The following is a 20871-nucleotide window of genomic DNA, read 5'->3' on the forward strand; positions in this document are numbered from 1 at the left end:
GATGTGGAGAGAACAAAGACAAAATATAGAAGCCATATTCCTGAGTTTCATAGAGTCCACCCACCAGATATGAGATGCATCCCCAATAGGTCAGAAAATGAGCACAGGAAAAGACTGTAGTCATGAGAACAGACATCAACAATTATGTGTGAAGTTTTACTTGATTGGTACAGTACTGGACAAGTTATTAACCTGAATGCTGACATTTAAGCACTGCCTGGGAAAGCTGCCATTCTGGACCAAAATAGTAACAGAAAGGAACTGCTTGTCATTATAAAAGTAGCAACAATATAAGCAGAAATTGGCCATGTTATTCTTAAATATCAGATGGCCAGAAAGGAAAAATTTCAGTATGATGAAGCGTAACTTTAAAAAGGTAAATAGGAGTCCATGACTGACTTGAGATTCCAACAGGGAAGATGGGTTAAGAATATTTGGAAACTTCTAAAAGCACCAAGTTTACACTTTAATGGAATTTTTAACATTAAAACAATTATTACTTTTAATTGATCATTAAAAAAAAGAAAGAAAGGAAAGATCTGTTAGGAGTTATACAGATGACTCTCAAATAATCCCAGATAGAGAACATTTACAGGAAGAAGGATAGAATGAAGTCTATAACCGAAGATGAATACAGGGACTATGAAGCATCCAAGAACAGTTGCAGGAGGGCTAACGATCCAAATGAGCTTAGTCCTGCAGAAGAGAAAATGTAAAGAAAAACCAAGAAAGAGTTTCTCTGGCAGTGCTAGAAGAAAGGCCACCAAGCAATGGACGTGTTACTGACAAAACAGCAGGTGACAGAAGACAAAGATCAGCACCATGTGGTGGGAGCCGCTCTTGCAGATGCAGGAAGAGATCCTCCAGGGCTTCTGTATTCTGCACGAGTGCCTGCCCTTGAAGCCGAGGCCGGGTGATCAGACCCCAGCAAGAGAAGAGCACCTGGGAGAGGGCTGGAAGGCAGGAGCGCCAGGAAGAGTTCAGGAAGGGCCAGTGTTGGACACTGAAGAGCTAAATGGGACACTATTTCTTTTTTTAAAAGATAAAGCACTTTCCCAACTATAGTTCGGAGGCAGCGTGGTTGTATGGAAAAAGCAAGGGTTCTGGAATCAAAAAGCCTATTAAATCCTAGCTTTGCCACTAATTTTGTGAACAATGAACTTCTCTCTGGGCTTTCCTTTCGTGTGCTGCAAAATGAAGGACAAAAATCCCTGCCTTATAGAGTAACTGAGAGAAAATGAGGTAGCATGTCCCAAGTATCTAGTTTATTACATGCAAACAGTAAATATTCAATAATTAATTATTCCTCCTCTAGTGAATGTGACATGATCCTAGTGGGGATTCTAGAATAAGCCCCAAATGCTTATGAACTCCTGGAAGAGTCCATGTGGCTTCACCAAGAAAAGCAACATGAGCCTCAGCTCTCACCTTTCTTAGATGGGTTAACTACAGGTCTGGGTAGGCAAAGAGCAGATGACCAAGCTGAGGGAAGGATCCTTCCTGTCCCTGCACCCCCCACGTCCATCCTCCACTCATGTCCACTTGTATGACTTGTCCAAGTTATGTGAGCTTAGGGACTTAGATTTGAATTACAACACTGTTTGGAAATGAGGTTTTCGGTCCCAGGCCTTTGATCTCTAAACCAGGAGAAGGGCGACTGTGCTAAGGGAGAAGGGAACAGAAGCTGCCTGGGGAGCCCTGTTCTCAGGCGGCCCAAGAGTAAGCGACAGGACTCAGGCTCTGAAAAGCAATTCCCCTAAACTATTCACGTGCCTATATGACTCTTGTGTAACAGTCTGTGTGAACCTAGGGATGCACATAATCACCTTAAGGACAGACCAGTTTTATCACCAACACGGTAAAAGCTAATGTTTACTAAGCCCTGTGTGCTAAACTCTTCACATATTTGTTATATCGTTTGATCCTTGCAACCTCTTTACAAAAGAGAAAACAACTCTAAAAAAGAAAATTTCAGGGATCTCTGGGTGGCGCAGCAGTTTAGCGCCTGCCTTTGGCCCAGGGCATGATCCTGGAGACCCAGGATCGAGTCCCACATCGGGCTCCCTGCATGGAGCCTGCTTCTCCCTCTGCCTGTGTCTCTGCCTCTCTCTCTCTGTATATCTCATGAATAAATAAAATCTTAAAATAAAATAAAATAAAATAAAATAAATAAAAAAGAAAATTTCCTTGCCCCAAAGTTCTGCAGCTAGTAAGCAGCAGTATTTGGATTTGAATACAGCCTGAGAAGTTTAACAACTAACTTATATTAGTGAATTCAATTTGCAATGCACCTAAGTTTAGGGGGCTTGCAGGATGCTGGTTTTACTGCTGAGCTTGGTGCTCTAACCAGAGTTCTTTCTTCAATATTTTTAGTGTTTAAAAAAATGTACATAATGTGTGGCTGATAAACGTCAAATGACATGAAACTGGGAGAAATAATCAAATTAGCATCCCCCCAATCCTGACAAATTACAGCAAGGACTAATTCTAACATGATAACATCTAACATAGGCAAGTATGTGACAACTGTTTAACAGAACTCATTCCATTCCCATCCTCCTATTTGCATCAAGAAACCTAAAGAACCAATAAAGAATTGGAGAGACATGGCTGAGTGCTGGCGGGAGGGCAAGATGGGATTTCAGCTGACAGGCAACTCGACAGGTTAAGAGTGCGCTATGACATTCCACCATCTAACACGACATTTGGCTGTACTTAGAAAAAAAGGGAAAGGAGCTACTTATTCTCTGTTTTTTTTTTTTCCTTCTGGTCAAAATACACTCAATTCTGTGTATTACACTGAGAAACCAGAGTAACTAAAGCTGATCAGACACGGAGCAGCTGCGGTGACGGTGAACTAGCATTTTCACCCGGCAAACACTAGGGGGTATGGGGAGGAATGCAGGATAACAGAAACACACTAAAAAGCTTTCTTCACACAGTAAAGGGCTGTCTTATTAAAGAGGCTTTAGATTTGTCTTCTGTGGTCCAAAGGGGCAGGAAGAGATTTGTAAGCCATTAGGAGGAAAAGCTTTCTAAAGATCGGGTCAGGCTGTTCGTAAGATGAAATGTGGAGGTGGTTTTGGAGGTGAGGAGTCCCGGTCACCAGAGGCGTCATACCTAGAAAACAGATGGGGTGCAACATGTGTCTATGTGGGGGAGGAAGTACAGAGGGGCCGTGTGGATCCCAAACTTTAGCAGAAGTTGGAACATACAACCTTTAAAGTTTCTATCAATCCTGAGAATTTCTTAATAATGGAAATAAACTTCCTAAAATAGTCGAACCTTAAATCTGTGAACAAACAGTTCTGTCTGAAGCTGTTTTTCAAAAACATTGGAAGGATTCCTGGGGCAAAATTACCATACAGGATTTTGAAGGGATTAGGTTTATATCCAAGAGCCATCGGGATGTTCATAAACTCTTTATGACCAGCCCTCTGATGCTTTGCTGCTGCTATTAAAATAGCTCCACTGAGATTTCCTTACAAGGACTTAACATTTCTAAGTTGTCTCAGTGACACAAAGGTTATTGCCCATCACCCTAAAGTCTTCCCAGTCAATTTTATGAGCCACGGGTGATACTGTGACAACATTTTTTTGCAGTCATGACAATTTAGAAACAGGATCATCAAAAACTTTTTTTGTAGGGCAAATAATCTGGAACCTCAATTACCGCAATCCTACTACCTTGGAGTAAGAGCCAAGCTTTGTCCAGTATCTCTGATTTACAAGAACATACACTGATGAGCAGATCAAGTACACTGCTCCTGGGAAGATGAATACTTTTTACGTGGCCCCCTCCCTTCTTCATTTCATAGGCCCCAAATTAGATCTTACCTTGCACTGAAAATCAGATCCTTCATATTTCATACACCCTGAAGCTAATGTGGTTTCTCCCTGGTCATCTTCTTCTATGATGGCAAAGCAATGCCCATTAGTTCTAAAAGAAAAGACCCAAAAAACCAAAACATGTAACTTCACATCAGAAAGTACCAATGAAATCTCAGTCTGAATGTGCCTGGATACTGATGACCTTCAGTACCTGGTTTTTTGAACTACAACTGCATTCACATGTTATTTTTTGGCACAATTCTATGGGTTCTCAGGCAAATGAAAGAGGTCATGCCTCAACTAAAACCTAAAGGTCCAAGGTGGAAAAAGATTTCTATTTTTTTTTTTGAAAAAGATTTCTATTAAAGCGGGTTCTCTAAATATGAATTAAGTAACTTCTCTTTGTAAATCACAGTCATGTGATCACAGAGAATTGATTCATAAAATTTTACAGAGTAAACAATTTTATGTTTTAAAAATATGCTTAAAAATGGCTGCGTCTCTCAGGCGCCTGGGTGATTCAGTGGGTTGAGCCTCTGACTCTTGGTTGCAGCTCAGGGAGGTCATGATCTCGGGATTGTGGGGTCAAGACCCACACTGGGCTCTGTGTTCAGTGGGGAGTGTACTTAGACTCTTGTTCCCTCTCCTTCTGTCCCTCCTCCCACTTGCATGTTCTCTCTCTCAAATAAATCAATAAATAAAATCTTTTTAAAAAATAAAAACTTTTTTTGGTGCTCCTACTTAGCATTCATATCAGTAAGTATATTGTTTCTGCTTAAAAGACTCTTGCAGAATTATTAATTTTTTTGTAAGGAAAAAATGCTAAGTCTGGGGCAAAATTTTGTTAAAATTAATGATTCAGTTTTATTCTGGGTTACTAAGCCACTAATCACAGGCTTATACTACAGACAAGAAGTTTGGCAAGAAATTACTTGGTGACATGGTGCGGAACACTTCCCTTTAACAGATCACCCCAGCTTTCACAATAAATTCAACCACCACCAGAGGACAAACAACAAATCTAAAACATGATCAACTGTCATATAATTTCAATATTTTACATGTACACTTTTTTGTTTTATATCTGCTGATATTCAAAGAGCATACAATTATTAGGAAAGTACAAAGTGGGACGCTATTACTTCATAACAGGGACAGAATTAATTAACTGATGGGACTGAGTTGTTCAGGAAATTTTTTTGGCTAGGAAGCCAATTCTTCAATGTCCCCAAATAATATGGAATAGAATTACACGATCATATATAAATGTATTGAATAGTTAACATAAAATTAAGTAGGAAAATTAAAATTGTCATATAAGCCAGATTTGGATTGGGAGCTCACTTGTAAGAAAGTAACATAAAATTAATTAAATATCACAATATCAACTCCTATCTTTCTGTAAAATATTTCAGCCAATTCAGAATTATAAGATTTGGGGTCAATTTCTATTTTTGGTAATCTCTAAATTTTCTACAGTAAGTATCAGTAAACTTTATGATAAGAATATTATTAAATAAACTCAAAATGTTAGACAAATACCAGATTCCTTTTACCTCCTTTAAAAAGGATATTATAATGTTACTGTAAGAAAAGAACCATCAATCATGCAACAGTACTAAATGTTCCCATATATACAACAAGAAGCTTTTTGGCTCTTTGGAAAGATACCATATAAAATGAAAGAAAAAAAAAACTTAGACAATGTAAATAATTTTTAAAATAGCACCAAATGCACTATTTTCATAACTTCAAGGAAGACTACAAAAAATACTCACATGCATGTGTTATTAATAGCATCATCCGGGCAGTGTCCTGAGCAATAGCACTTCAAAAAAGGCAAGGTATCCTCTGGTGCTAAGGTTACTCCATTTTCCGATTTTTTCTGGTCAGAGTCCGATTTCATCCCAGTACCGTGGAGCATACTGTCTAGGTTCTGCCCTGTGTTCAAATACGAAATCTGTGAATAAATCACTGCTGAAAGCTAATTCTTTCATTTCCATTTCCAAAGAGAGGTTCCTAGGCTTTCTTATTATAGTATGGCAGCTACTGTGCTTAATTAAAAATACATTTCATTCGTTCATTCGACATCTGATCATAACCTCTTATGCACAGAGTAACTGTCCCAGGTAATGTGAGACACACAGAGAGGACCATGTCACAACTCTTGCACCAGCAGAGGCAAACAACGTGGCAAATGTAGACTATGGCTATAACTTGTAGGACATATACGAGATGGGAAGCGATTTCAGGGAAGGCGGAGATTGTTTCCAATCATTCAACAGTACACAAATTATGGTTCTTAGACTCTTTGGCTCAAGACGTGGGAGCAGCTTAAAAAAAAAAATCCTTTATTTGTGCCTCTACATGGAAGTGGACTTACTAAGCATCTCGCTTTGGACTTTAATTGCTTAAGTAAGGGAACTGTGAGAGCAAAGGGACTAATCATATTATCTGGTGCCTTTTATCTCAAGGTCATTGGTTCAAATCCAGCCCATGCTGCCAGAAACTGAAGGTTACTGTAGGGCAGCAGTTAGCTTATGAAAATAGAACTGTGTTCTTGCATGAGAGTCAAGTAGCTTCAAATGACAGATACTGTCATATTTGGTACTGAATCTTTCAGACTGAAATGCAGAACAGAACTAAAAAAATGTTTTAGTAATTTCTCCCTCCTTCTGAATTGGCTGTACTTGGCTAGCCTGTTCCTTGTAGGATTGACCTCCAGGGAATAAAATGTAGAGCCAAACAGGTATAAAATATTAAAAGAATTGTGCCTAAGCAACATTTCATTATAAATGTTAAACAAGTGGTTCAAGTGTAACATGGACTTGACTTAAATTTAGCCATCCTGATGGGATGAACTACTGAAGAGAAAAAGTAACACACATACAAAATACACACACTGATAACAGGAAAAGAATGTGCTGCTAATTAAGTTTTGGCGATTCCATGCTTTGAATTTTAATGATTTTCATTTAACCCTTTAAATTGATAACGCTTAACGACCTCATTTATGTTAGGAATGTTAACTGTAAATATTAACAAAAGGGTGGGGTGGCCAGGAACAGAAGAAATCCACTGGGCTAAAAATGAGGAGAACTAGATTGTGGTCTACGATGGTCCTACAATGTTCCTACCAGGTTAGTTCTCTGGATGATCATGGACAAGCCATGTCACTTCTCCAGGCCCCAGTTACTCAGTAAGAACGCAGGAAGCATTACTTTAAATATGGAGAAGCTCAGGGCATAATCCTGGGGTCCCGGGATCGAGTCCCACATCGGGCTCCCCGCAGGGAGCCTGCGTCTCCCTCTGCTTGTGTCTCTGCCTCTCTCTGGGTCTCTCATGAATGAATAAATAAAATCTTTTAAAAATAATAATTCCTGCCCAATTCAAGAGGTTATAAATATAGATGAAGTGAACGTACAACAAAGGCCTTAATTACATATAAAATAGGGTACAAATGAAGATATTATTTAATAACAAAGATCACACTAAAAGATCACCAATACCTAGAATATTCAAAGTTATATCATGGTCAATACACATAATTTCCCAAAACGTGATCTGAATTTAGGAAATCAAAAATCCTAATTATAATAGTTTGCATCTGGGGTTTGTATTACCTCTTAATATTTTAACAGAACATTAATGAGAGGCCGGCTATGTGCAGGCAGGGTGCTGAGACTGACCTGGTCCTCGAGAAACTTGGAAGGAGACAAGGGAGAAATGCAATAAGCACATGAACACACTGTGAAGAGTGAGATAATACAAAGGCAAACAAAGGAAGGAGCCTGTAACTCAAACTCAGGCTAGGTGTCAAAAGCAATGAAATCTACGCTGAACCTTAAAGTTGTAGGATTTCTGTAAACGGAGGCACGGGTGCAGAGCAAAATACCCAGCAACAGGCTCTCTGCACTATCCCGCTAGGTGATGGCACTCATTCCCATGGTTTAAACCCATCTCTTTGTCGATGGTTCCTGGGTTCCCGTCCAGCCCTGAGCTGCTGAAGTAATCTCAGAATTAACCTGTCCAAAATGGAAGTCTTGATGTATCTCCTCAAACCTGCCTCCCCAAATCTTTTGGCTCAATCTCCAAAACAGATCTCAAGTTTTTCCATTTTTTTCCACCTCTGCTATCCCCCGGGCCCAGCACGCCATGCCACCGAGATAGGAATCTGCACACTGACCTCCCCCTCCTGTTTGTGGCCTCTCCCATCCATTGCCCACACAGGAGCCAGAGGTATCTTATAAACATAAATCTGATCCTGTCACTCCTCCGCTTAAAACCAATTAATGGCTCCAAATGGGCTCAGAGTGAACTGCAACCTCCTTCCCTGTGTCACCGCCAGCAGGACCCGGGCCCCGTGTGTCTCTCCAACATCACCTCACAGCACCCACCTCCACCACGCTCAGGCGCATGAGCCTTGTGTCAGCTCCCACAATATGCCAATGCCTTTCTACTCACGAGCCCTGTGCTGACAAGGCATAAAATGATGAGGTTTGGGGTGGGCCGAAGCTATAGGTCGTATTTCAAAACAGGTGCATGCAAAAATATTTCCAGCTCACACGCTCAGCAGAACAACTCAGAAAGAACCACAGATACAGATATAAATATGAAGATGAATAGCTCAAACGTGCAAGGGACTAGAGAACAAATTTATGCCACCTCCTTTGTCATCAGTGGCAATTTTTGGTATCAATGATTTTACATTTTTATTGCTGACTACATAATTTTTCTTACTTTCCCAGTAATCTATGGGCTTCCTTTGTATAAAGCAGAGAAAGTACTCCCCGTCCTCAAGGCGGAATGTCTAGAGCAGAAATCTGAAGGCAAAAGGTAGGAGAGCTGGAGAGACCACTGGGACATCGAAGCTTCGCATGTCCGAAGCAGTCAGGAACAGTTCTTCGTGTACATGCTGCGGAGCGCTGACCCCTCAAGGTGGCCTCCAAGCTGCCCCAAAGGGCAGTTTGTATCATCCATCTCCTATTCCTTCATCACCGAACGCTGCGAGGGCCGGGCACCGCCGCCCATGGAGAGGCCTTCGGGAAGCCGGCGGCCGGGGCTACATGGTACCCGAGTCCCGACGAGTGGCCGCGTCCACGCAGTGGCCAGGCCTCAGGTCACACACACACACACACACACACACACACACACACACACATACACACGCCCTATTATAAGTATTTGCGCCTCCATGTGATGCACAGCCCTACTCTCAGTAGAGACAACTGTTTCGTCTAATACAACAACTTCAGTTCCATGCCCCTTGCCACCGTTTACACAAGACAATAAATTTATTCTGGCCAACAAGGTTAGAAGGAAGTCTGCTGGGGAGGGGCAGGGGGTGGGAAAGGAGAGGTGCCTGGGAGATATCTTTACCAATTATTATTATTATTTTTTTAAAGGCTTTATTTATTTATTCATGAGAGACACAGAGAGAGAGGCAGAGACACAGGTGGAGGGAGAAGCAGGCTCCACACAGGGAGCCCGATGCGGGACTTGATCCCGGGTCTCCGGGATCACGCCCTGGGCCAAAGGCGGGCGCCAAACTGCTAAGCCACCCAGGGATCCCTATCTATCTTTACCAATTAAAAAGTGATGCAAGAGACATCCATTCTCCTTCTACCAAATTTGCCAGATCTACATGTGATATCTGGCCCCACAGCAGCCACATAGTGGCCATGAAGTGAGTTAACTGACGGCTAAATTAATAGGTGGAGAACACAGTTCAAGAAAAAGAACTTGATGAGCCAAGGAATTAACTTAAATTTAAGTCCCCCTACCTTAGACTTCTTATTTTGTGATATAACATTTTTCTTCTTGTTTAAGCTGTTTTGAGTTTTTTTTGTTGTTGTTGTTACTTATAGCTGAAGACACTTTAACTGACACAAGAGAAAAAGTGTGTACCAGACTCCTTAAGTTGTCCAAAGGGTATCTCTTTTCCCTACCTTCCTAATTGACCAAACTCTGAAATTGTCTGGTGGGACAAAGTGTCCAGTCAGAGTCAACAGACTTAGATTAATCTAAGCTGACTGTGACAATCCTGTCTCCCAGTTTTCCAGGAGCCCCAGAAACTGTCTCAGTTTATCAAACAAAACACAATAAAATCTGCCGGCAGAAGGTTAGTTTCTGGGGACATTTTGCTTTCCTGAAATAATGTCCAGCTGAGATCAGTGCTGACCCTTTCCCCATTTTTCCTTCCTCCAATGCAGATAACAGGACCCGTTTTGTAACCATTAGGGAAAAGCCAAGAAACTAGAGGTCAATCATGACACCACTCAACTACTGAATAAGCACCAGCAAACATCTACCATCTACATCAAAAAATAAATTTGTTTAAGTCACTGTTGGATAATCAGTTACTTAAGCTAAGATCCATTTCTAAAACTTGTGACCAAATCAAAAACAAGGACTAAATAGCGATTAGATGTTAATTATCAGGTGACTCATTCTTTGTTCCAATTTGAGTAACTTTATCTCAATGTAAAGGACTTCAATCTTTATCATAACATTTAATGTTCCAGAAATTCCTGTTTACATCTAGGATACATGTTATTGTTTCTATTTTATAACAAGGAAACCAATATATGGAGAAATTTACTTTCCCAAGACACAACTGAAGCTAAAATTGAAGCTAAAAGGCAAATTATTTCCACTAATGCCACTCTCTAATCCTTCTTAATAATCTCCAAGAAATAACATTTTCTTTTTTTTTTTTTAATAACATTTTCTTCTACATTGGCTTTAGCTCTTTTAAAGACTAAGTATTTTTATTTTATTTAAAGCAATTCTCAGGGACGCCTGGGTAGCTCAGCGGTTGAGCATATGCCTTTGGCTCAGGTTGTGACCCCAGGGTCCTGGGATCGAGTCCCACATCGGGCTCCCTGCATGAAGCCTGCTTCTCCCTCTGCCTGTGTCTTTGCCTCTCTCTCTGTGTCTCTGCCTCTCTCTGTGTGTCTCTCATGAATAAATAAAATCTTAAAAAAAAAAACAACCCAACTAGATGAAGGCTGGGCGCCAGGGTCAGTTAAGCGTCTCCCTTTCGCTCAGGTTGTGATCCTAGGGTCTTAGGATGGAGCCCTACATGGGGCTCCCTGCTCAGTGGGGAGCTTCTTCTCCTTTTTCCTCTGCTGCTCCCCTGCTTGTGCTCTCTGTCTGCCAAATAAATAAATAAAACCTTAAAAAAAAAGCAATTCTCAAACTAACCTTTTTGAAAGGAAGTGTAACAAATTTTGCTATTCATCACAGAAATGTAATTCTTACCGAGATTTTTCACTTATACCTGATAACTAACTGCCAACTTATTTAATCTAATAAAAGTTTATTATAGAACAACCTGAATCAGGGTGGGGGAAAGTATTTTGAATTATATTGCTTCTGTGAGATCTACATAGATTTTTTTTTTTTTAAATTGAACATCAAATACTGATTACCTGGGTGTGAGATGGCAAATATGCTACTATTAATTTAACTCATCTTTAAAACTATGACAGCTTTGGCTGATGGTGATCAAGACATACAGCTGTTAAAATAAAGGTGTTTTATTAAACAATTTGGCATTTCACCCATAAAAGTGGCTTTTAGAAGAGGGTTCTCTATACTCTGAGCAAGAAAATAATAAAAGGTATTAACTGCATCTAAGAGAAAATATGAAGCTACAGATTATATTTTTATCTTTAAAATGAAAATGTCAGGGGCACCTAGGTGGCTCAGTCAGTTAGGTGGCTGACTCTTGGTTTCGGCTCAGGCCATCATCTCAGGGTCGTGGGATCGAGCCCCACACTGGGCCCCGGGCTCAGCAGGGAGTGTGCCTGAGATTCTCTCTCTCTCTGCCTCTCTCCCTGCTAGTGCACACACACACACTCTCTCTAAAATAAATAAATACATCTTAAAAAAATGAAACTGTCAAAACACTTACGCTATTATTGTATTTCTTGCCAGTAGAAATTAATCTTTATCACCGTGAACGAAACATCATGAAAGAACAATCTGTGATGACATAAACTTAAGAGGATGAATATACCCAATATCTTTAATCTAGACTTCTTTTGTGAAATAGTATTATCTCTTCAGTTTGAAATAATGTCCTAATTAAAACACCTGGGAAAAAGCCCATGTGCAAATATAGCCCATCTGATCCTCAGAGTCATCACAATATTTTCTTGCTTGGGAGTTCCAAGCTGTGAAATTATAATGCTGTTCATAAACAAAACTTTGAGTATCCTATCAAGAAAATTTAGTGGTTAGCACATACAAGTGCAACTTACCTTTCTTTCTTTTTTTTTTTTTAAGATTTTATTTAGGGGATCCCTGGGAGGCGCAGCGGTTTAGCGCGCCTGCCTTTGGCCCAGGGCGCGATCCTGGAGACCCGGGATCAAATCCCACATCGGGCTCCCGGTGCATGGAGCCTGCTTCTCCCTCTGCCTGTGTCTCTGCCTCTCTCTCTCTCTCTCTCTGTGACTATCATAAATTAAAAAAAAAAAAGATTTTATTTATTTATTCATGAGACAGAAAGAGGCAGAGACATAGGCAGAGGGAGACACAGGCTCCATGCAGGAAGCCTGATGCGACACTCGATCCCGGGACTCCAGGATCACGCCCTGGCGGAAGGCAGGCGCCAAACCACTGAGCTACCCAGGGATCCCCTTTCTGAAGTTTTTTTTTTTTTTTTTAAGATTTTATTTATTTATGAGAGACAGAGAGAGAGAGAGGCAGAGACACAGGCAGAGGGAGAAGCAGGCTCCATGCAGGAAGCATGACATGGGACTCGAGGCGGTGCTAAACCACTGAGCCACTGGAGCTGCCCCCTTTCTGAAGTTTTTTAATGACAAAATGATTTAAAAATTATTTACATTTATTCCTTATTATATTTTAAAGGAGACAGGAATTTTAAAACTATGTCTTGAATACCTATTACCTTGTGTCTTAGTCTTATTAGGACAGGTACTTTATATTTTATCTCATTTAATCTTCATTAAGACTTAATTTGTATATCATAATGCCTATGTTATGGATAGGAGAACAGGTTCAGAAAGGCTGAGATTTTACAAACATTTGAAAATGTTTTTATCAGAGTCAAACACAAAATTATCTGGCATGTATCTGTTCTTTGCCTTTTTACTTAAAAGCTATGCAGGCATACTGAGCCTAACTATTCAAAAAGGGCCATGAGTGGAAAGGACAGTTTCAAGAATGAGTGTCTTAAACGTAGAAATAAGTTACTGAAAAAGACGGTAAGATTACTTAACACTGATTTACCTTGAACATAAGAAATGATGAACAGATAGGCTCCCAATAATTTGATGTAAATATACAGCTGAGTCATTGTTCAATTTTAATGTTTCCTGTACACTGTCACCTCTAATCACTGGTCTTGTTATATTACTAATTTAAATGATTTTTATTCAGAGATTTTCTTGTTAAAGGTCTCAATCTCTTGACAATGACTCCAATTTCCACTGTTTTCTCTTGACTCCTGAAAAATAAAAATATAAAAAAGGTAATGAATATAACTATATTCATAATTATAATAATTATAATTCTAGATAATTCTTCATAATTCTAGAAGTTTTCAAAACTGAGAAAAACAAATGCTCAAACATACCTTTAAATAATGAAACACATTGGTGGGGGGTGAGGGGGAGACAGAAAGAGAGTAGCGAGAGGGGCAAAGGGAGAAGGGGAGAGAGAATCCTAAGCAGGCTTCACACCTAGCACGGAGCCCGATGCGGGGCTCGATCTCACAACCCTGGGATCATGACCTGAGCCAAAATCAAGAGTTGGATGCTTAACTGAGCCACCTAGGTGCCCTAATAATGAAATATATTTTAAAAGATTAAACGTTTTTAAAAAGATTTTATTTATTTATTCACGAGAGACAGAGAGAGGCAGAGACACAGTCAGAGGGAGAAGCAGGCTCCCTGTGAGGAGCCTGATGCAGGACCCCGGACCCTGTGGTCATGCCCTGAGCTGAAGGCAGACGTTCCACCGCTGAGCCATCCAGGTGCCCCCATTTTTAAAGATTAAAGCTATCTTTATTTACAACAAAAAGGCACTGCAATTCAAAAGCTAAAATAATTCAGTAATAGGTTGCCACCTCTCCTGACCTTAGATTAAGCATATGTGAAACAAGTACACTAAATAATCTTTTTTTTAATTTTTTTTTTTTTAATTTATGATAGTCACAGAGAGAGAGAGAGAGAGAGAGAGAGAGAGAGGCAGAGACACAGGCAGAGGGAGAAGCAGGCTCCATGCACCGGGAGCCTGACATGGGATTCGATCCCGGGTCTCCAGGATCGCGCCCTGGGCCAAAGGCAGGCGCCAAACCGCTGCGCCACCCAGGGATCCCTACACTAAATAATCCTAATAGTCTTTTCTGGTTGCTCTAATTTAATTAGTAACAATTTCTAAATATACTAAGAATAAAGCAGGAAAAACTGAATTTGGAACTATTCATCAGTAATCTTTCAAATCCTAACAGATGTGATAGAAACACCTCAAATCTCTGTAATAGTTTATTCTATAGAAGAGAAAGCCTACCTAGATAATCACACATATTTAAACATGCAGTGTACTTAATCATTAAAGCAACAGAAATATATCTTAAAATTATTTTCCTAAAACATTACAAATCTGACTTTACTAGTATAAAATTGAGTTTTATTATGGGTGATGTGAAACGTAACCTCCCCCCCCCCCCCACATTAAGATTTGGCAATTATAAAATAGTTGAAATAGGTAACAAAAAAACCCCTCACTAGTTTGTATATAGATGAATATAATTCTGTTTTTCCTCCCATCCTATTGGTTCAGACAATCTGATTTTATTGATTTTAGTCTAAACTATTCCTGAATGAAAAAGATTTTATTTATTCATAACACAATTACTCCCGGCATGATTTGTATCATAAACAACCTGAGCGTTCTATTTTATCAATCTAAGAATTTTTCACTTTAATTAGCTCTCCAAAGGCACCGTATTGAGGAAATAAGGTTTATAGAATATAATTTATATTATGCATTTTAATACATGTTACTTCTAAAATCTCTGCAACTTCTCACTTCTCTAATATTAAACTGCTTCACAACTACACAATGCTGAGAGAGTAAGATGTAAAGTCTAAAATAATTACCGGACAACACTTATAATGTGGCTTAACGGCATTTCTTGGGAAAACTCTCTTTTTTGAAATTACACAATTGTGATTCTACGGATACTTGTTCCAGGTTTCATATTCAAAAGAAGTCTGCAGTATAATTCCAACCCTGCTGTCTCACCATATTTCTTTTTTTTTTTTTTAAGATTTTATTTATTCATGAGAGACCGGGGGGGGGGGGGCGGGGGGGCAGAGACAGAGGCAGAGGGAAAAGCAGGCTCCATGTAGGGAGCCCAAAGAGGGACTCGGACTAGGGACTAGGGACTCTTGGGACTGGATCCCAGGTCTCCAGGATCAAGCCCTGGGCTGAAGGCGGCGCTAAACTGCTGAGCCACCAGTGCTGCCCTCATCAATTTATTTAAAGCTATACCTCCACCTAAACTACTACACTGTCCTTCTCACTGGTCTGTTTCTGCTTTTGTCCCCTCCAGTCCATTACATAGAAATCAGATAATTGCTTTCCCATCCCTCTTAGATTTAAATCCCAGATCCTCCACTCTTGCCTGATCTGTTCCTTGGGTTTTTGTTTGTTTCTTCAAACTCACATCTCACCAACTTCCCCTTATTCTCACCATTTCAGAAACATCATTCTCCCATTGCTCTTTTCTGCCTCCAGATCCTTGTACAGGCTGTTCCCTATGCCTAGAGCTCACCTGTTTCTTTACCTGGCTAACTCTTCAGATCTGATTCTTCAGATCTCCGTGTATGTTGCTTTTTAGCATGGCTTCCCATAGTCTACTCAGATGAGATCAGGTCACCATCCCATGCCTCTCTTGGACCTGGCACTTTTCTTTCCTCACACTTAGGACAAGTTATGCTTACATATGATTTATACTGTCTTGTTCAGTGCCTGACTGTTTTAATTGTCTTGTTTAATGACTATGAACTTCTTGAAGGTTCATTCTGTTTTGCCTTCATCGGTATATTCTCAGTGTCCAGTACAGAATCATGTGTATATATAGGTACTTAATAAATACTTAGGAAATCAATTAATAGTCAGCAGCAGGAACACTGTTCCCACAGTACTTCAACTTTAGAGGGAATCCGATGATTCACTTAATTGGTCTAGGCTCCTTTCCATCACGTCTATCATGTCCTTGACAGAGGTGCATTCACACTTTGTTCCTTTGGTTCTCTGTGAGCAAAGGTCCCTGATCTCTGAGTTGTATCTCAAGTGTAGTCATTTCCCTATCCTTTGCATTCCGTTCATTCCTCTCTAAAGTGTTCAAGAGGCCTGACCAGGTGGGGTAAAGTAGGGTGATGACCCTCTTTGATTAGGGCACTGTGCCTCTATCCCTGCTTGATAAGATTCCCTTCATGTCTTAGCAGTTGTCATAAGCACTGATGCATATTGAGCTGGTCAGTCAGCTAAAACCTAACATTTTTCTTTTAGAGATTAAGGCTCTCCATTGTTGGGTTACAAATGAGGCAGTTAAAGCCATTTTACCTTTAAGCCTTCCGCTGACCAGTAAGCTGTTCTCTCTACAAGTTATTGCAGTTGTTTTTAGGTTATCAGAATTTCTTAAAGATGAGATTGTCACAGATCACACCTGTTACTTCCTGTGCCCTGTTATAAACATGTATGAGAGGAGACTATATTGAGCACCTATTCTGTACCAGGCTCTCCTACTTCCTAACATATAATTTACATTGTATAACATACATAAAATATCCAACAGGGCAGTCTAGGATAGTTAACACATGGACTCTGGAATAGATCTCCTTGATTAGAATTAGAGCCTTGCCACTTGCCAATAAATTCCTTAAACTGTGCTTGCCTCAGTGTCCTCATCTGTAAAATTAAAATAATAATAGCACTTACCTCATAAGGTGGCTGTGATGATTTGATAAATTAATGTTAATATATCCATAGTGTTTATAATGGTGCTGGTGCATAATTAGAGGTGAATATGTAGTAGCTATTACCTCATTTAGTTCTTAAAATAATTATGAGTTACTAATATAATTTCAGTTTTACAAATGAAGAAACTCATTCAGAGAGGTTAGGTTACTTATTTCAGGCAGATCAGGATTTGAACTTGAGCCCAGGATAGCAGTCACAGATGCTTATGTGAAAGAAACCAGACATAATCCCCTTCCTATGAAGGGGACTGTGACTGTGGCGGGTGCTTAGGGTCTCCTCGGCTGCTCTGCAGGATGCCTTAGTTTTCCTTCTGATGAGACTAGACCAAATAGTAAAATGGATGGATTCAATGGATCCAATGGATATATTTCATAAACAGACTCAATAGGACTTAGTATTGGATTAGATGTGGGGATAAGGGAGAGTGAGGGTCAAAGAAGACCTCTACATTTCTGGCATGAGCAATTACTGAAATGAGGACAGGTGGATTTTGAAAGGAGTGAGGGAAAGAGATCAAGGGTTCAATTTTACGCATTTGAGATTACCCAAAGGGAATGTCATGAAGCTTAAAGGACACATTTGGTACTGAAGATATAAAACTATTACGTCAACTGCATAGAGTATTTGAAGCTATAGCTCTGTATGGGATGGCCTTCTACGAATGAGAAGAGAAGAGGGCCCCAGAACACCAACATTCATTCCAAAACTAGATTAAGAAAAGCATTAACACCATGTGAATTTACTTGGCATTCACTGATAAAATCGGTTCACAGTCCAGGACCTATCATGTGTAACATTAATGTTGCTGGGATATACACTACTACTCACAAGTGATACTTTTTCACAGGTTAAAGAAAAAAACGATCTACCAAAAGATGATTGTGGTGATCTAAAGTATGTCCACAAATGCTCTGACAGTACCTTCAACAGGTGGAGCCCGCTGCCCTGCCTCGAGTTCCCACTGGTCTTAGTAAAATGATGGAGATGACAGTGTGACTTCCGAGGCTAGATCATAAAAGGCATTTCCAATTCCACCTTGCTCTTTTTTGAAACACCCACTTCGAGGGAAGCTAGCTGCCATGTCATAAGGACACGAGCCCCACAGAGAGGGCCACAGGGTGAGGAGCCGAGGCTTCCTGCACGCAGCATGAGAGTGAGCCACCTCGTACGTGGATCCCACAGCCCCAGGGAAGCTTTCAGGTGACCACAGCTTCTCCCGCACCATTCATGAGACCCCAAACTAGACCATCCAGCTAAGCCCCCAGTCGATTCCAGACCCTCAGAAAATGCAGGAGACCATAAATACTTGTTTTAAGCTGCTAGGTTTGGGGGTAACTTGTTGGGCAGCAACAGAAGACATTCATTACTATATAATACAGTCATTATGAGAAATTTGCTAAAATAATAAAAAGCCAAATCACGGTAAGCTATTGCACAGACACCAAAAAACAAAAGTCTGGAAAGCATGGTCAAATCAAAGCATGACAAGAGAAGTGTAAGACAGGCATAATGCCCAACGAACTAACTGCTAAATATTTCTTTCAAAGGAGTAACGAACAGTATGCTCTTTATTTTAAAATTATCTCAACCAGGAAGGTTCATTTTTGTAGGGAGAAAACAGTTCCTAGTTCTACTCTATATACTATTAAATAATTAAACATATGTCCCTTTAAACCACAAGTTCTGTAAAGATACATCAGTTTTATGTTCCAGGTAAAGGTATTTCTCATATAACACCTGGCAAAAAGAGTGAACTCTTTTTTTCTTTTTAAGATTTTATTTATTTATTCATGAGAAAGACACAGAGAGAGAGGCAGAGACCCAGGCAGAGGGAGAAGCAGGCTCCATGCAGGGAACCTGACGTGGGACTCGATCCCGGGTCTCCAGGATCGCGCCCTGGGCCGAAGGCAGCGCTAAACCACTGAGCCACCCGAGCTGCCCAAGAGTGAATTCTGATGTCAGTTCACTGGTTTCAAATATCAGTTCCGGTATTTATTTGTGATGTAATTTGGGAGAAGTTATTCAAGCTGTCTAGGTCTCCATCTCCTTAGCCACAAAAAGGGAATGATATCACTCACCCAAATGAGTTCACACTGTCCATCTTGGTATTAACCACTTAATGAGTAACAGCTGTCTTGTTCTTGTCGTGATTAGTTATTAATAACATAAATACTGATGACTTTCCCTTTATCTGTCTCATATTAACGGTTTCTGTAATCATGACACAGCAAAACAGTAACCACATTTTACAACCATTTTTTTTAAGATTTATTTATTTACTTATTTACTTATTCAGAGAGAGCAAGAGAGGGGTAGAGACCCAGGTAGAGGGAGAAGCAGGCTCCATGCAGGGAGCCTGATGTGGGGCTCAATCCTGGGTCTCCAGAATCACACCCTGGGCTGCAGGCAACGCTAAACCGTTGCACCACTGGGGCTGCCCTGGAACCATTCTTGAAATGGAGTATTTTATAATTCTAACATCTGAAGATAACATATTTTTTAAATTCCTAGAATAACTCATTGGAATTTTTATACTAGGGTATCTTGCAAAGTTAAGGATATAAGGAAATGTAGACATTTGAAATGCTACATGATTGAAATTTCAAAAATGATGCTGGTGTTTAAGAGTCATTTTTAAATATTTAGTACAAACAGGGGATCCCTGGGTGGCTCAGCAGTTTAGCACCTGCCTTTGGCCCAGGGCTGGATCCTGGAGTCCTGGGATCGAGTCCTGTGTCAGGCTCCCAGGAGGGAGCCTGCTTCTCCCTCTGCCTGTGTCTCTGCCTCTCTCTCTATGTCTATCATGAATAAATAAATAAAACCTTTTAAAAAAATAAAACATTAAATATTTAGTACAAACAGCTATCTAAGTAAATTTATCTTCTGTTGCTATATACATAGATTGGTGCTGCTTCTTCTTTGGGAAAATAAAACTAAGGCAAATCATTCAATAAAATATACATAATTTGGGGATCCCCGGGTGGCTCAGCGGTTTAGCGCCTGCTTTTGGCCTAGGGCGTGTGATCCTGGAGTCCCGGGATCCAGTCCCACGTCGGCCTCCCTGCATGGGACCTGCTTCTCCCTCCTCCTGTGTCTCTGCCTCTCTCTATGTCTATCATAAATAAATAAATCTTTAAAAAATAAAATATACATAATTTCTTTTCAAATAAAAAATTAGGAAGCTTAAACAGAAATAAGGCTGAACCAATAGTTCAATCAGAAAAGAAAGAAAGAAAGAAAGAAAGAAAGAAAGAAAGAAAGAAAGAAAGAAAAAAAGAAAGAAAACAGGAAAAGGCTGAAGTCAGCTGAAAAAACAAAGTCAAGTCATTCTTTCCTCTTCCCGTCAAGCCCCCCACCCTTGATTCGCACTTTCTAGGCTGAGGTTCGGGAACGCTGAAGCGGCTGGCGGGCTGCCGGCTCCGGCCCTGGCCCCCCTCCCCCCGCCGCAGGCGCCGGGCCCGACGGCTTTCCGAGCAGGCGGGCTCCCTGCAGACTTTCTGGCTCCACGGCCATTGTTCGCCAGGCTGCTCCGCTCCTCCTCGCTCCTCCTCCCGGCCGGTCTGTGCCCCCCAGGCGGCTCCTTCCCCGCCTCCCACCGCCCGGGGCTCGGCCCAGCGGCGCGCGGTCCTGCGAGCCTCCTGCGGACACGGCCGGGCGTCCCGAGCGAGCGCAGGCTCCCCTGCGCGGTCCAGGCTGAGGCCCCCGCGTATCGGCCTCTGCGTTTCTGCCCAGGCGGCCCGTCTCCACTCGGGGCCTTCGCTTCCTGTGACCGGCGGCCGGTGCCCGCGGGGCCGAGGCCTCGGGAGGAGACGGGAGACACGGGAGGGCGCCGGGGGCGTCCTCGGGGCATCTACGGGCTGTTTCCAAATCTGCCCTCCGCGTTCGGCCTGGCACCGCCGCCCCTAACCCAGGCGCTCCGCCGGCTTCCGAGCGGCTTCCCGAGCGCTTCATTCAGCTGAACCGACCGGCGCGGGCGGCCCTGCGGCCCAGGGCGTGACCCCGGGTCCCGGGATTGAGTCC

The 20871-nt window shown here is 41.2% G+C and overlaps 1 protein-coding gene across 1 annotated transcript in view; it reads right to left on the minus strand.

The window, feature by feature from the left end:
- The window catches only part of BMPR1A (bone morphogenetic protein receptor type 1A), a 140741-nt gene that overhangs the window by 23524 nt on the left and 96346 nt on the right, over positions 1 to 20871 (minus strand). Inside the window, exons 3-5 of the mRNA XM_041747176.1 lie at positions 13090 to 13306; positions 5610 to 5772; positions 3838 to 3940 (exon numbers count right to left, since the gene is read on the minus strand). Coding sequence (XP_041603110.1) covers positions 3838 to 3940; positions 5610 to 5772; positions 13090 to 13156 — 333 coding nt within the window. The 5' untranslated portion in view covers positions 13157 to 13306. The remainder of the gene's footprint in view (positions 1 to 3837; positions 3941 to 5609; positions 5773 to 13089; positions 13307 to 20871) is intronic.

The sequence above is a fragment of the Vulpes lagopus genome, chromosome 3, assembly GCF_018345385.1.
Source record: "Vulpes lagopus strain Blue_001 chromosome 3, ASM1834538v1, whole genome shotgun sequence".
NCBI lineage: Eukaryota > Metazoa > Chordata > Mammalia > Carnivora > Canidae > Vulpes > Vulpes lagopus.